The 16,985-nt window shown below is 51.9% G+C and overlaps 1 protein-coding gene and 1 long non-coding RNA gene across 5 annotated transcripts; both read left to right on the top strand.

Annotated features, from left to right (window-relative positions):
* The first annotated feature begins 349 nt into the window (after positions 1–349).
* Positions 350–4,750, top strand: HES7 (hes family bHLH transcription factor 7). 2 transcript variants are annotated; one of them, XM_040614821.1, is made up of 4 exons: positions 350–536; positions 2,609–2,704; positions 3,865–3,943; positions 4,103–4,750. In XM_040614821.1, exons 1-4 carry the CDS (start codon positions 501–503, stop codon positions 4,726–4,728), a joined length of 837 nt encoding a protein of 278 aa, XP_040470755.1. In that variant the 5' UTR covers positions 350–500; the 3' UTR covers positions 4,729–4,750. The 2 variants fall into 2 exon arrangements, with proteins under 2 accessions (XP_040470755.1, XP_040470756.1); XM_040614822.1 differs by having other exon boundaries at positions 350–1,497; positions 1,776–2,704.
* A 4,859-nt stretch (positions 4,751–9,609) lies between these two features.
* Positions 9,610–11,694, top strand: LOC121097500. 3 transcript variants are annotated; one of them, XR_005830971.1, is made up of 2 exons: positions 9,610–9,723; positions 10,516–11,694. It is a non-coding gene; the product is annotated as an uncharacterized LOC121097500 (long non-coding RNA). The 3 variants fall into 3 exon arrangements; XR_005830973.1 differs by having other exon boundaries at positions 9,633–9,697; XR_005830972.1 differs by lacking the exon at positions 9,610–9,723 and adding an exon at positions 10,134–10,226.
* Positions 11,695–16,985: the final 5,291 nt, after the last annotated feature.

The following is a 16,985-nucleotide window of genomic DNA, read 5'->3' as shown; positions in this document are numbered from 1 at the left end:
CCCTCCCAGTGCTCCCAGTTCCCCCCAGTGCCCTCCCCGTGCTCCCCCCCAGTTCTTCCATTGCTTGCAGTTCCCCCCGGTGCTCTCTCAGTGCCCTCCCAGCGTCCCCCCAGTTGTTCTGCTGCTCCCAGTTCCCCCCACTGCCTTCCCAGTGCTCCTCAGTGTCCTCCCCAGTGCTCCCCCCACCCCCCAGTACTTCCAGTGCTCCTCCAGTGGTCCCCCTCCCCCCCCCCCACACTGCCCCCAGTTCCTCTCTTCCCAGTACCTCCACAAACCTCCCAGTGCCCCCGCACTGACTGCTCCCCCCCCAGTGCCTCCCCTCCCCCCAATGTCCCCAAGAGTCCCTACAGCGGTCCCAGTGCCTCCCCTCCCCCCAACGCCACCAGTGCCCCCAGTACTCCCAGTTCCCACCTCCCCCCCGCCCTGGGGCGGGGCCACCCATCCCATAAAGGCTCCCCCTGGGCTACCTGGGCCAGACCCGCTCGCCCCGGCCCGGCACCATGAGCAGCGCTGCGGAGCCCCACGGCGACAGGAAGGTAACAGCGGCCCGGCCCGGCCCGGCCCGGTGGGGGCTTGGCCCGGTTCGGACCCCTTTGGCCTGGTTCAGCCCAGTCTGGCTTTGGACCAGTTCAGAACTTGGTTTGAGCTTGGCTTGGCTTGGCGCAGCCCAGTTTGGCTTGGCTCAGCCCAGTGGGAGCTTGGTCCAGTTTGGACCCCAATTTGGCCCAGTTCAGGCCGGTCTGGGCTTGTCCCAGCTCACCCCAATTTGGCCCAGTTCAGCCCAGTCGGGGCTTGGCCCGGTTCGGACCCCTTTGGCCTGGTTCAGCCCAGTCTGGCTTTGGACCAGTTCAGAACTGGGTTTGAGCTTGGCTTGGCTTGGCGCAGCCCAGTTTGGCTTGGTTCAGCCCAGTGGGAGCTTGGTCCAGTTTGGACCCCTTTGGCCCAGTTCAGCCCGGTCTGGGCTTGGCCCGGTTTGGACCCCTTTGACCTGGTTCATCCCTGTGGGGACTTGGCCTGGCCTGGACTCCTTTGGACCGGTTCAGGCCGGTCTGGGCTTGTCCCAGCTCAGCCCAATTTGGCCTGGTTCAGCCTGGTGGGGACTTGTCCTGATTTGTAACCCCTTTGTCCCAGCTCAGCCCAGTTTGGCCTGGTTCAGTCTGGTTGGGACTTTCACTGGCTTGGACCCATTTGTCCTGGTTCAGCCCAGTCTGGGTTTGGCCTGGTTCAGTCTGATTTAGACTTTAACTGGTTTGGCCCCATTTGGCCTTGTTTGGCCCTGTTTGAACTTGGCCTGGTTCAGCCCCATTTGGCCTGGTTCATCTAAATTAACGTTTGGCCCAGTTCAAACCAGTCTGGACTTTTAACTGGTTCGGACTAGTGTAGACTTGGCCTAGTTTGGCCCCATTTGGCCTGTCTGGGACTTGACCAAGTTCAGCCCAGTTTGGCCCAGCTCAGTCCAGTTAGGGTTTGGCCCAGTTCAGCCTGGTTTGAGGCTTGGTCCTGTCCTTTCCCATTTGACCCAGTTAGGACTTGGCTCAGTTCTGCCCCATTCAGGCTTGGTCCAGTTCAGTCCAGTTAGGACCTGACCCAGTTCAGCTCTGTTTGGGCTTGGCCTGGTTTGACCTCATTTGATCCCGTTAGGACTTGGCCTGGTTCAGCCCCACTCAGCCCAGTTTGGTCCCATTCTGCCCGGTCTGGCCCTGTTAGAACTTGGCCCAGTTAGGACTTGACCCAGCTCGACCCAGTTCAGCTCATGTTGGCCTGGTTTGACCCAGTTTGGCCCAGTTTGACCCAGTTCAAGCTGGTTCAGCTCACGTTGGCCCGGTTTGACCTGGCTTGGCCCATTTCAGGCTGTTTCAACCTGATCTAGCCCAGTTAAGCCCAGTTCACCCCAGTTCACCCTGCTTAGGCTCAGTCTCAGGCTTACCCAGACCAGACTTGTCCCAGTCCAGCCCTGCTCGGCCCAGTCTGGTTCAGCTTGGCCCAGTTCATCTGAACCCAGTTAAACCCAGTCCAACTTTGTCCTGACTCAACCTGGTTTGGCCCTGGTTGGCTCAGATCGGCCCAGTTCACCCCAGTTTGCCTCTGCTCGCCCACACAGGGCTTCGTCCATCTTGGCCCAGTTCAGCTAGAACTGATTTTAGCCTGGGTTTGACCTGGTCCTGCTTTGGTCCAGTTTGGACCAGTTCAGCCCCCATCCAGCTTGGTTGGACCCAGTTGGACTTGGCCTAGTTCAGCCCCAGCCTTGATCTGGTTTGGCCCCAACCCACCCCAGTTTGGCCCCAACCCAACCCAGTACGAGTTAATCCCGACCCGGTTTAGTTCAGCCCTGGCCCATTTTGGCCCAGTTTAACCCCAGCTTAACCCATCACGTCCCAGTTTAACTCTGTTACGCCCTGGCCCGGTTTGGCTGCAGGTTTGCTTCAACCTCGGCTTAGCTTGGCCCAGCCTATGCTCTAACCCCATCCCAGTTTGGTCCCAGTACAAACCACCCCATCCCAGTTTGACTCCCCTTGTGACCCGGCCTGGTTTGGCCCTGGCCCAGTTAGGCCCAGCTCAGGGCTCACTTTCACTCTGCCCCCCTCCCCCTCCCCCGTCCCCCGGGCAGCTCCTGAAGCCGCTCATGGAGAAGCGTCGCCGTGACCGCATGAACCGCAGCCTCGACCGGCTTCGGCTGCTGCTGCTAGCAGCCACCTGCGACGAGGTGAGGCTCTATCGCGACTATCGTGCCTCTATTGCGGGCCTGTCACAACTATCGCGGCTCTTCTGCATCTATCGCAGCTCTGTCGTGACTGTTGTGGCACTGTCGGGGCTCTGTCATGGGGCTGTTGCGGCTCCTGTTGGGGCTCTGTCACGACGGTCACAGAACTATTGTGGCTCTGTCGCAGCTCTGTCACAACTCAGAACTCTCAGTTCTGTCGCAGCTCTGTTGTGGTGCTGTCGTGGCTCTTGTGGCTCTTCACAGCTCTCTATTGTGACTATCATGACTCTGTGCTCTATAAGGGCTCTACTATGACTGTCACAGCCCTGTCATGGCTCTATTGTGATACTGTCATGACTATCACAGCTTTGTCGTGGCTTTATCTTGGCTGTTGCAGCCCTATCACAACTCTGTAATGACCTTCAGGGCTCTGTCAAGTCTCCCTTGTGGCACTATCATGATTATTGCAACTATTGTGACAGTTCTGGCTCTGTTGAGGCTTTCACAGCTCTGGCTGGGCTGTGTCAGGTTAATGTCATTACTATCACATCTGTCGGGACTCTGTTATGACTTTGTTGTGGCCCGATCAAGACTATTTAGTCTCTGTTGTGGCTGTATTGTGACTGTGGAGACTGTCGTGACTCTGTCCTGATGCTCAGCGCTCTCTCGAGGCTCTGTTGCGATTATCACGCCTGTCTCCTGTCACTGCGGCTGCAGCTTTGTTCAGGTGCCGCCTGCCACCGGGCGGGGGGCGCTCTCGGGGCTCTGTCAGGACACTATCGGGGCACTACTGGGGAGCTGTATCACAGCTCTGTCGGAGCTCTATCATGACCCTATTGGGGAGCTTCATTGGGACACTATCGGGACACTATTGGGGCTCTATTGAGAAGCTGTATCAGGGCGCTATCAGGGCTCTGTCGTGAAACTATCAGGACACTATTGGGGTTCTATCGTGACACTATCAGGGCACTATTGGAGCGATAGGAAGGCACCCTCCAGTACTTGCTCACAGGGGAGCTGCTGGGGCCCTATGGTGGTTCTGTCACGACACTGTGGCCACCACTACCCCCCTCCCTGCCCCCCACCGTCGCGGTTCATGTGACATGTGTCCCCCCTTCACCTCCCCCGCCCTGTCTGTCTCTCTCCCCTCCCCCACCCCCCAGCGCCTCCGAAACCCCAAGGTGGAGAAGGCCGAGATCCTGCAGAAAACAGTGCAGTTCCTGCGGGTGCAGCCCCTCTCAGGTCCGTGTCTCAGTTTTCCCCCTACCCTGGGGACCCCCCACCCCTGCCCCACAGCCCCCAGGGGACACCATGTTGTGGCTTCTCCGGTGGCTGCTGCGGGGCTGTGCCAGGGCAGGGGGGTGGCGGCAGAGGTGGTCACCATGTTTCTCTTTGGCACAGAGCCCTCGAGGACGGAGGAGCTGTTCCTGCGGCGCTACCGCAGCGGCTACCGGGAGTGTTTGGCCCGTGCTGCCCGTTTCCTGCAGGCCATCCCAGCAGAGACTCCTCGTCTGGGCCTGGGCCCTACGGCTGTCTGCCCCCCGCTGTTCACCGCCGGCCCTGCTGACACCTCCGGGCCCCCCAGCCGCCACGGACTGCCCACGCTGCGAGTGGGGCCCGGCTGCTCTGGTTACCACAGTTACGGGCCCGGTTACCACAGCTTTGGGCCTACTCCTGGGCCTGGTCTGGGGCCTACTCACAGGCCTGACTGCGGCCTTGGTTATCGCCCTGGTGATGGCCCCTGTTGCCCTGGCGATGGCTCCTGTTGCCCTGATGATGGCCCTGGCCACAGGTCCAGGTGTCCTGGTTGCCACAGTTATGGGCCTGGTCTGGGGCCTACTTTTGGGCCTACTTTTGGGCCTAGTTGGGGGACCAGCCTGGGGCCCCAGCATGGCCCTAGTTGCGGCTCTGGTCGTGGCCCCAGCGGCCATGAGGACTCACGGCAGCGCTGTGCCAAGGAGGAGGCACCAGGGGAGGGTGGGGGGCTGCTGGGGCCACCCCACCATGTCTGGAGACCCTGGCCCTGAGCCATGGACACTTGGCCACAGGGCACCTGGGGGGGAGGGGTGGGGTGGTGGTGGTGGTGGCTGTGCATCCCCCGGTTGCTCACTGGGAGGATGGAGGGGACTGGGAGGGCTGGGAGGATGGGGGGAAACTGGTATACTGGGAGGAAGGTAGGCTTTTTAGCTGCTCTACTGGGAGGAAGACCCTTTTTAAGTACTGGGAGGACAGGAGTAAGCTGGTATGCTGGGAGGAAGGTAGAGTTTTGGCAGTTATACTGGGAAGATGGTGGTTTTCACTGGTACACTGGGAGGAATGTGGGTTTTTAAGTGGTATACTGCAAGGATAGTGGCTAGTGACTTGCTTACTGGTAAAATGTTTTGCTTTTTTTTTTAAACTGGTATACTGGGAAGATGGGGTTCTTAACTGGTATACTGGGAGGAAGGCTGCTTTTTCACTGTGGTACTGGGAGGATGATTTTTAACTGGTATGCTGGGAGAACAGGGTTTTTTCACTGGTATACTGGGAGGGCTGATCTTTATCACTCCTATACTGGGAGGAGATGAGAATTTTAACTGGTGGACTGGAAGGAAGGCATGTTTTCACTGGTGTACTGGGAGGACAAGGTTATATTACTGAGGAGGATGCAGAGGTTTTACTGGTACACTGGGAGGAATAGCTTTTCTTTTTCACTAGTATACCAGAAATACATTTTTTAACTGGTATACTGGGGGGACAGTTGGTTTTAACTGGTATACTGGGAAGAAGGGGACTTTGCATTACTATACTGGGAGGATGGTAGTTTTTAACTGGTATGCTGGGAGAATGGGGAGGTTTACTGGTATACTGGGAGGAAGGTGGGTTCTGCCCTGGTATACTGGGAGGATGAGGGACTTCCCCAGCTCCAGAGCTACCCCTGTTTTACTCCAGACCTGGCATTAATCCAGTTTTCCCAGAGTTGGTTGATTGCCCTCAAATTGAGGGGTTTTGCCCCAAAACATAGCCCCAGGTCCTGGAGGCCCAGGACTGGGAGGGATGGGACCCTTCCTCCATCCTCTCTGAGGGGTGGATCTGAGTCCTGGGCAGGAACTGGGAGGACTGGGAATGGCTCTGGGTGGCATCCTAGGGGCCCCTGAGGCTCCTGGGGCTGGTTTTGGGGTGAAGGGGTGGTGGTTTTGGGGTCCATTAACACTTTCTTCCCAGTACAGGTGGAGCCTTGGCATCCTAGCCAGCCCTAGATCCCAAAGTAGGGGGGTGGGGTGGGATAAAAAGAGGGTGGGAAAAGGGGTAGGGGGGGGAAAAAAAAACCTTTTTTTTTGTTATAACCTGTGTTTTCTGCTCCCCGCCCCTCCCCCCCCCCTTTCCTGTACGTATTTGTGTCCCCTTCCCCCTTTTTTCCTGTATTTCTGGGGGGAAAAAAAATATAATTCAAATACAGAATGTATTGCATCCTGGTGTGTTGCCTGGCTTCTGGCATCGGTGGGGGCACAAGGGCTGTGACGCTCAGGAAGCCCCCTCCCCGTTGACGTAGAAGGCTCGGACACAACTTATACGACCAATGTGATGATCAAGTTAGCGCCACTTTATTGAAAGACTTGCAGCAATTTATACTCTCAGCAAAAGGTATACACATACACATAGCAGGCTTTGCTAGGTAAAAAGCGATCGGTTAAAACCACTCGCTCACACGCTCCCACCTCCCCTACGATGGGTCCCGACACGCTGCTCCCCTGTCGTGCAGCCATCCTGTTTTTTTCTCATCTTTCTGCCCAGCTCTCTTATCTCCCTGTGAATACACAGACATGGAAGCCACCATGCGGCGAATGAAGAGACGGGACGCAGCTTGATGCAAGCAAGTTGTCGGTTTATTAGTGATTTTCTCTACAATTAGATACGTTTCTACCTTCTACATATTACACCCTGACTGGTTAAATCTTAAGCGTAAAAAAAACCCACTGATTGGTTGATATTTAAGGCACACCGTTAAAACAATAGGAACTTATTAGTTTATTTTGACATAGCAACAACTTCTATTCCAAAATTAGGGGGTTTCTACGCGGTTTTCTTGATTAACAAAGTGACATATGGGCGCCATCCGTTCCCTTATCTGGCTACTTGTTTCTCTGTCCCTCTGGTCGCCTCCTCAGCTGTAACGGCTCAGGGGTCTGCAGTTAGCTTGTTCCTTTGCTCCCAGGGCTTGTGCCCTACAAGTTCTAACAATTCATCAGGCTGTCAGTACTTGGACTCCTGTCCTTGAGGCCTTCTCCTACAGGTATGTTTATGTGCATCCAATAAAAATACTTACAGTGTGGAAGTGTTTGATTTTTGTTTTGCATTATTGGAACTTGCATAGCTGTGAACTGGTACTATTAAATTACCCATCTCCAAAATACAGTTATAATTTTACTAGGGTGGGGGTTTTGTTACATAATTGGGAGTGACATCTGGCCAGCTGTGCGGCCCAAGAGAGATGCTGCTGATCTGCGAGGGAAATGTGCCATTGCAGGAAGGAGACAAACAAAGTACTTCGGAGCACTCCTTCAAAACATCGGGGAAAATCCCATAACATTCAGTTGCACCTTTTTAAACACTGATGCCAAAATGGCACAAAGTAACGGCTCCGAGACAAATTTTGTCTGTAAGTAGCAGCCAGTTCACACCGGACAAACTAGCCCCAAAGTTTTGAGTGGAAAGTCAGGTAATTTATACAGTTTTCATGAGAGGTTACAACATCTTTACATATATATTCATTTGATTTCTACATCTAATCATTCTATTCATAATAGGTGGGATCTAGGTGGAGTAAACCTTTCAATTTTCTTTGTTCAACGATCTCTTGACTCAGGGTCTCCTTATCTCCTTCAGGTGCCCACCTTATCTTTTCTAATTATTCAGACTACATTCCTTAACTTTAACACCGTCAGTGGAACGGAACAGGCCAGCCATGCCGTCTTCGTCTTATCTCAACACAAAGTTTTTCATCTTATCTCAACACAAACAGAGCATCACCCAGAGCATTGTACCAAACCCACCCTGACTAATCTTTTTAAGACCTTGCTCTGTTTCAACATTGAGAACAAACCCCTAACTGCTTAGGGACACCTAATAAATTACGTGCTACCCCCCCACTCGACCCCACCCCCCAATCGACCCCACACCCCGACTCGACCCCACAACCCCAACCGACTCCAGCTCCCTACTCGACTCCTCCCCTACACTTGACACCACCCCACACTCGACCTCAATCACCAAATCGACCCCACCCCACACTCGACCCCACCCCTCGAATCGACCCAACCCACCGACTCGACCCCACCCCTCACTCGACACCACCCCCGACTCAACCCCACTCCACGACTCGACCCCACATCCCCACTCGAACCCACCCCCCGACTCCACCACACCCCCGACTTGACCCCTGCCCTCCATTCGACCCCACCCCCCCACTCGACCCCACCCCCCGAATCGACCCTAACCGCCCCCATTCGACCCCACGTGCCCACTCGACCCCAGCCCCCCAGTCGATCCCACCCTCCCTCTCAAATCCACCCCCCCACTCGACCCCACATCCCCACTCGACCCGGACCCCTACTTGACCCCACCCCCCCATTCGACCCCACCCCCCCAACACGACCCCTCCCCCCCACTCGACCCATCTCCCCCCACTCGAACCTAACCCTGACCCTAACCTAACCCTAACCTAACCCTAACCTAACCCTAACCTAACCCTAACCTAACCCTAACCTAACCCTGACCCTGACCCTAACCCTAACCTAACCCTAACCCTGACCCTAACCCTGACCCTAACCTAACCCTAACCCTGACCCTAACCTAACCCTAACCCTAACCTAACCCCAGCCCTAACCCTGACCCTGACCCTGACCCTAACCTAACCCTAACCCTAACCCTAACCAACCCTAAACCCTTCTGCAGTACCCAATGTCTGTCGCTAGATGGCAGCAGCGCCCCACCAACCCTGTGCTGAGCACTGGCCGGGCGAGCACTGGGCGGGGTCTCAGCCCAGTTGACACCACCGGACCCCGGGAGCGCTCGCTGCGGCTGCGGGGTTCCCTGCGCTCTGCCCTTTGCCCACTCGCAGCCCGGGCATTAATACTTATGGCCTCCGTATGCAAAAGCACCCACGTGGCTCAAGCTGTTAAATGCTTTCTGCATGACGCATCCCATTTTGCTGTGGGAAATAGGGGTGCATTTGCTCTGTTTGCACTTGGGAGCACGTTAGTAACAGCAATTTTAAATATATTTTATTGAAATAGAAGCGATTTTGCAGGAGTGCACTTTTTGAGTAGGACAAAGCGACTGGTGTGAATGTGTGGCTTGAGAAAAGCTCATACAAGTTTTCCCCGGCACAAGTAAGCCATTAGGAGCTGCTGCACGGTTTAACCTCTTGAGCCCATAGCCGTTCCCTGTGGGGGAAAAGTGAAGTGTTACCGGAATGAAGGGGTGCAAGTACGCGGCAGGGCTGGAAGGTGGGAGAAGGGAGCGGGGTCTTTCCTCCGCCTGCCTCTCCCCGCCCCCCCCTCCCCCAGGCAGCCGCTGTGGGCACAGCCCGCGCCCCGCGGGCGGCCTCCGCAGAGCCCCGGGGGCCGGCAGGCCGAGAGGAGCCCGCGGCGGCACCGAGCCCCTGCCCGCCCCGGCGCCAACGGCAGCCGCAGCCCCTCCTCGGCCGGCTCCGGGCCGCGCTGCCCGGCGGGGCGGGGGCGGGGCCGGCGGGCGGGGTTGGGGGCGGGGCCGGCGGGCGGGCGGGGTTGGGGGCGGGGCCGGGGACGGCGGGCGGGGGCGGGGCCGGCGGGCGGGGGCAGGCCGGCGGGCGGGGCGGGGGCGGGGGCGGCGAGCGGGGGCGGGGCCGGCGGGCGGGGGCGGGGCCGGCGGGCGGGGCGGGCCGGCCCCGGAAGGTGGGTTCATTTCCGGCCCGCGCGGCACTCTGGGGCGGCTGTGGCGGTGCGGGCCGTTCGCCGGGAGCCTGGAAGACTTTCGGTACGGGACGTGTGGCGGCGCGCTGGGTGAGCGGTCGGGCTGAGGGCGGCAGGGGACTGGTGGGCGAGCCCGGGCGCGGCCGTCGGGTAGCGGCCGGCTGGGGGGGACGTGGCGGGCCGGCGCTCGGTCGCGGCAGGGAGCGCCTGGTGCCTGCGGCGGGCGGGCTGAGGCGGGCGGCCCGGCCCGGGACCGGCGGGGCTGCCGGCGGTTCTTGTCTCCCCGGCAGTGGCGGTGGTCAGCGGGCTGCTCGCGGTGCTGCCTTTTTTTTTCCTCGGAGCTGTGCCGTTACCTAGGTGAGGAGCGGCTGTGGGGCGGCCCCGGTGCTCTCTTGTGGCGGCGGGGCCCGGGAGGGGGGGCGGCCCGCGGCGCCCTGCCGCCCCTCCCGCCGCCTCTGGGCTGCCCGGGCAGCCGCTGCAGCCGCCGCAGCTCTGCGTGGGGCTTTGTCTTTCCCCCAGCCGCTGGCCGGGCCGTGGCAGCGGGCTGGGGCTGCCGGCCCCCGCGGGCCGCAGAGGCTGCCTTGGGGCCTGCGGTAACGCTGTCGCATGGGGGTGGCTCAGGGGCCTCTTCAGCCCCTGCGAGCGGGCAAGGGAAGGAGAAGCAAGCCGGCGGCGGAATCCCCACCCCTCGCCCTTGTCTGCAGATTTCTCCGCAAAGGGCAAGCGTTTAACTGCCGGGGAGGGTTGGGAGGCAGCAGCTCAGGTGTCTGGCTGATCCTGTGTCATGACAGTCAGCTCCTGGGCCGGAGCAGCCGAGGGGAAGAGGCCTTTGGATTTGCTTCTCGGTGAAACGGGGCTCTTTTGTTTTTCCTTTGTACCTAGGTTCATCTGGAATTGTATGTTGACAAATCAAGGGGAGCTGAACTGAAGGTCAATCTAGATGTTACTTTTCCACATGTGCCTTGTGCTTGTGAGTCAGACTGCTGCCTGTGGAGGGGTAACTTTTGTACTTAGGGTTAGGAACATGCATGACTTCTGCCTACTAGATGCTTTAATCACTTCTACCATCATGCAGATGATTGTTCCTGAGTTGTCAAGGAAGTTGGTAGTAAAAACAGTAGCAACAGCATAGGAGGCAGTAAGATCTTCACTGCTTCAGCCTCATATTTGATGTCCTACACTAAAAGCATAAAGAAAATCTGAGATAAAGTGATAAATTGTGTGCAATTACATAGAGGAACTGAAAATTTAAAGCCAACACAGGAAAACACAAAGTGGTATGCATTTTTCAAAGAAAAGACAAGGTTTGAGTCTGAAATATGGACTCTTGCTTATAATTTTGGTTAAAAGCCATAGAAAATAGGCTAAGGGAGAGGAAAAAAATGCCTATTTCAGCATTTGTAATCTGTCAAGGTCTTAGGAAAATTAACACTACCACAGAATATACAAAAGAAAGACATAATTTTTTAGCTTGGTGACTCCATAAACTGCCTGATTCCACATATGTGCTCCTGTTTGCTTCTTAAGATGTTGTTTTCTTTTTTAAGATGGCTACAATGATGTTTGTGTTATCACTTCATTCACAGGGCATTTCTACAGAATATGCTCATTTGGAAAAAGAAAGTCATTACCAATTTGTATCTTTCCTGGAGGCTGATCTCACAGCTCTTAAATCACATTGAAGGAAGAATGTGAATCTTCAAACTTCTTTGCAGAATGGGGTGGGGGTGTGTGTCTTTCCTTTGATATTTGGAGGCATAGCAACAGATTACTCTCCTCAAGAACATTCAGAAAATGGTTTTACTTAAGTGATCTATGATCACTCAACTCAACAAAGAAAAAAACCCCTAGTGCCACAAGCCTCTAAATACATATGCATGTAACTGCATTTGTGCGCACTGTTAAAACCAGTGGTCCTACCTCTAAATATAAAAGTTAGGGAGGAAGAGAAGTTTGTGGTGCAGAGGGTGCGAACTCATAAGGGTGTTCACACTTCTCCCATATACAGAATCTGTAGGTTTTATTTAAATGCGTCTGGACAATAAAACTGTAGTAAAACCACTTCTATATGCTTTTGGAAAAGTATTTTGTAATTTCTAATTACTTTCAAACAAAGCAAATGCTAAGGACTAAATGAAATCAAAACAGAGTAGTGTAAACACTACATCCTGGTGTTCCTTTACAAAAAAATCCTGTTACTTAAAGTATTTATCCCTGTATGAGGTAGGTGGTGGGAACAATCTAACACTTCATTATAAATGTGGCTGTTTGCAAATATTAGCTTTCTCAGGCTGACAAGCTAAAATACAGATGTTCTAAGACAGCTGGTGCCTAATATCAGTCTTAGTTTCAGAAATTAAGCTGTACAGGCTTTCAGTCACTGTTGTGGTTTTTTTAGTGCTACATATGCAATCTACTTTTTCACCATTATGTGTATATGTGACAAACAACAGTCTCAACTTGGAGAATTTTTACTTGATTTAATTTACTGCTAATTAACACTGATTTTTGATCACCAAGTCAGGTACAGGGGAAAAACCCCACAATCAATCAAGCACTTAACACCTTCCTCTCCCTTCCCCAGGGTCACCTTAACTCAGACACTGGCTCCTCCCTGCTTCCTAGTGTAAGCTTGCTTTGTTTACGCTGTAGGTTATTGAATCCATCCCAGTTCCACAGGGAGGTGATAGGCAGTACAGGATGTCAGGATCATGTGCATAATGGCTTCTCTCAAATGCCCTTTGCTTTTTCCTGGTTTCCTCTCCCACACTTTGCTTCTTGCCCTTTTTTGCAGATGGTCTTTGCCTCTTCAGGTTTTCCTGCAGCTCTGTCTCGTAGTGTCCCTACTGCAGCATGGGTCATCCATGGGCTGCAGTCTTTCAAGGCTGTTCCTGCCCAGCACGGTGCCTCCTTCCAAGACCCGGTCTCCAGATGGGTGCTTCCACCCCCTCAGCAGCCTGTTTCTTTCTTCAGCATGTTTTTTTTAACAATGGTGCCAGGACAACAGATGATATTGTGATTACTTCTGTGCCACCAGTAAACTTGACCTGAAAAAAATAACTAAACTCATCTTTAGGAAAGTAGGAGAAATGTTTTTCTCTATGGTTCCTAAGATCACAGTAGTAATTGGCATCTGTACTGCTGCAACATTTACACATAGCAGCAGGAGAAATTATGTCTGCTGTTGTCTCCCTGATGCATGGCACCTGCTGCTACAACCAGAAACAATGAGAGACTGGTGGAATGACCACATCCCAGTTTCTTGTGATGCTTTAAACCAAAGAACCACAAAAGTCTCAACATATTGTTGTGGGATTTACTGAAAGTTCAAAATACATTTCTACAAGCAAAACCACAGTGGTGACAGAAAGACACTTTCCAGAGCTGTAGGGAACCCAAATTCCATATGGCTTAGCAAGAAGGTTGAGAGAATGGAATATGATCCCACAGTAGTTTCCACTCAGTAGGGTTATTGCCAACTTAGAACAGAATCTAAGCCCAAATTTACAGAAAAAAACATTAAAAACTATTCATTTGTTGCAAGTTGTAGCTTTGAAAAGCCACTGTGTACCAAGACATTTCCAGGAGACTGGGATGGGGATTGGGGGAATCAAGAAAAATGCATGTTGAGTGCTGATACATGTGTTCTGTGATAAAAAATGTGCAAATGTAATCACAAATCAGTGAAGACATTTGTGGGCTTTATACCTAGTAATGTCTTTGTTTTCTTGCATTAATCTCAAGATTCCATCTGAACTGTGACCCACACTTTATGTGTTACTCAAATCCATTCATAATCAGCAGTTCTCAGGATTTAAAAATGGAATCAGGGAAGAGGGGATGTGTTTGGAATTCATGTACACATGTTCTCTGTTACGTTTGTCAAGAGATTTTGAAATGGCTTTTGCTAACTGAAATAACAGCTAGAAACATGCTTGACATTTCACTTATTTTTCAGTATTTGTAACTGTGGTGCAAATGTTTCATCTCGTAGATTATCTTGTATGCTAGGATGCAGTTCATGAAAAATTTATCTTCTGTGTTGCATCCAATATTTGGAGATTATACCACCTGGAATCTATTTATTCCAACACACCTGGTGCTGTCTCTCTTTTTAGCCTGTAATATGACTTAGCTTTGCCACTACCATGAATCATAGTTTCTGGGCTGTAGAGAAGCCTGTTTACTTTTTTCCCAATGTGTTCCATACCATATAATGTGGAAAATGACTGCAAATATATGGATACCATGAACTCCCAGTGTGATTCTACTGGAATTTCTCTGCCAAGGTGAACAGGACTTTTGTTTTTGTTTTCTGTTTTTTATGTTTGTTTCATAAATGCCAGCGATGGTGAAAAGGACTAGGCACTTTGAGTATCAGAAGCCAAACTTCTGTTACCACTGAGTATCTTAATTGTTTTGCTTTCTGTTTACTTTCAGTGTTCTCCAAGCATTTCCTCATCAGTACACTTCCAGAAAAAAACACAAGTCCTGAAATAAGAGGGTTTTTTTCTACAATCACATGACAGAAGGTACTTAAAACCCAGTGCACCTTAATGCAAGTCTTATTTTGGCAGCTCGTATAAATTCCCTGTGCTAGGACCTGAACATGAATGAAATAATTGCTTGAAAGCCAAATACCATAGAAATCACAAACCACACAGAACTGAATATAGTGTACATCATTAGAAGTAACACTAATCCATTTATCAGCTGGTGATTCGTCTTTGCCCTTCATTTCATCACAATGGAAAACAGTCTGTGATCCTTTTCCAATACTTTGCCATTATAAAGTCCATGCTACAATATTTTATCAGTCCACTTTTGCCTAGCCAATTGTTTTTCAGGTCATTGAGTAAAGAAGTTCAGTTTTATTTCAAAATTGCCAAATACTTAGTATAGAGTCCAATGAATGAAAATAACCTCTCACTACTACTACCCAAACCCAAATTTTTACATATTATTTTTTTAATCATTCTCTCTGTAATTTGTTCCTATTTCCTATGCTGTCTTTCTGCTGTTGGTTTCTCTGGAAAATAATTTTTAAATCCTCACAATTCTGTCCTCTGTTTGTTCACAAAGAATTAATAAATGTAATAGGTGCATGTTGATCATCCATTTTGCAGCAAGTACAGGATTTTTTGGCCTGAAATATTCCCTTAATGGTTTGGGGGGGGGGGGGGGTGTGTGTAGATTTTTTTTTTCCTTCAGCCCTAATGGAGGTTCCAAAGCAATTTGTGAGAACATTTCAAGGTTAGTTATTTGGGGCTAGCCTTCCTGAAATACTTCTGTTCTCATTTATCCTGTATCTTTAAATCTTTTAGTAAAGAAAAAAAGGTTAGTGGTAATCAAGATTCTGCCTGAACACACACTACTTAGATCTCCAACACCAACCTCCAATATCGTCAAGCTCCCACTGCAACGTCATAGCAGTAACCTACAACATTATAACATTCATTCTCTTGGTGTCACCACATCTTGACTGTCACACAATTCAAGCATGTTGAAAGTTGCAGTCACTTAACACCCACAATTTCATGGTTGCTGCTCCCATCAGACTTCATGAGTCTGACCACTTCTTTCTTAATCAGCACTTGCAGGTCTAATAGAACGTCCTCCCTGGTCAGCTTCCTTATCTGCTGTATCAAGAGTTGTTCCCAATGCTCACGTGAGATTTGGACTGTAATAGTGGCTTTTCCAGCAGATGTTCAAGCTGACAGTAAGGATGAGTGCTTTCTCCAGTTCTCCAAAAAAAGGCTTCATCTGGTTTTTCTTCTGGATCAGACTGTCTTTAGAAGATGCCCACCAAAATTTCACACATGCTGATCTGGTCCTCGGTCTTAAGTTCCCAAATGGCTCATCATCTGTTCTGAAACACGGTGCCGGGCTCCTCACTGGACAAAGCACATCTCGTCTTCACCTTCCTGATCCTTCCTAAATAGTGCGTATCTGTCCAAAGCAGCACACTAATGATGTAATCTGTGCTGCCAGCACTGATTCCAATGAGATCATAGCTTTGCAACTGTGCATCAACTTGCCATTCCTCCTGTGAGTTTTCCATGCTGCACACGTTCATGCACAGCATAAATGAAGCTTAATAAAGGGAAATGCAAAGTCCTTGCATTTGGGATGAAAAAACCTGTTCAACAGGACAGGCTAGACAGTATCTCATAGAATCACAGATTCACTTAGGTTGGAAAAAGACCTCTGAGATCATTAAGATCATCCAACCATTAACCCAGGACTGCCAAGCCCGCCACTAAACCATGTCACTAAGCACCACATCTACATGTTTTTTAAACACCTCCAGGGTGGTGATTTCACTGCCTCCCTGGGCAGCCTCTTCCAATGCTTGAACACCTTTTCAGGGAAGACATTTTTCCCAAAATCCAACCTAAACCTCCCCCAGTGCAACCTGAGGCCATTGACTCTTGTCCTGTCACCACTTATCTGGGAGAAGAGACCTGCCCCCACCTGCCTACAGCCTCCTTTCAGGGAGCTGCAGAGAGCAATAATGTCTCCCCTGAGTTCCCTTCTCTCCAGGCTAACAAGCAAGACGGGGAGGAGGAGGAGAAAATCCAACAAAAAAGCTTGTGGATCAAAATAAGGACAAAAAGATCACTCGCCATTTATTGTCACAGGCAAAACAGACTCAGCTTGGAGAAATTAATATAATTTATTGTCAATCAAAATTGGAGAAGGACAATAAGAAATAAAAGCAACTCTACAAAACACCTTTCCCCTGCCTCTTTCTTTTTCCTTGGCTCAACTTCACTCCTGACTTCTCTACCTCCTCCCCCTAAGCAGCAGGGGGGGACAGGGAGTGGGGGTTGTGGCCAGTTCATCACGTTTCTGCTGCTCCTTCCTCCTCATGCTCTTCTGCTTCTGTGTGGGTCCCTCCCACAGGTCCTGCCAGAGAACCTGCTCCAGCATGGGCTCACAGCTTCCCTCGGGCACATTTACCTGCTCTAGCGTGGGGTCCTCCATGGGCTGCAGGTGGGTATCTGCTCCACCATTCACCTCCACCAGCTGCAAGGGAACAACCCGCCTCACCACGCTCTTCCCTATGGGCTGCTGAATCTCCGCTCCAGCACACAGAGCACCTCCTCCCCCTCCTTCTTCACTGACCCCGGTGCCCGCAAGGCTGTTTCATGCTCAGATTTTTCTCTGTCACAGCTTCTACGCAGCATTTTTTTCAGCCCTTCTTAAATATATCACAGAGGTGCTGCCAGCACTGCTGATGGGCTCAGCTCTGACCAGCAGCAGATCTGTCTTGGAGCTGGAGCCAGCTGTGCCCAGCCTGGGGGCAACTCCTGGTGTCTCCTCACAGTAAACCACCCTGCAGCCCCTAC

The sequence above is a fragment of the Falco naumanni genome, chromosome 14 (assembly GCF_017639655.2).
Source record: "Falco naumanni isolate bFalNau1 chromosome 14, bFalNau1.pat, whole genome shotgun sequence".
Classification (NCBI taxonomy): Eukaryota; Metazoa; Chordata; class Aves; order Falconiformes; family Falconidae; genus Falco; species Falco naumanni.
The sequence above is the reverse complement of the archived record's forward strand: the minus strand, read 5'-3'. Positions and strand labels throughout refer to the sequence as shown.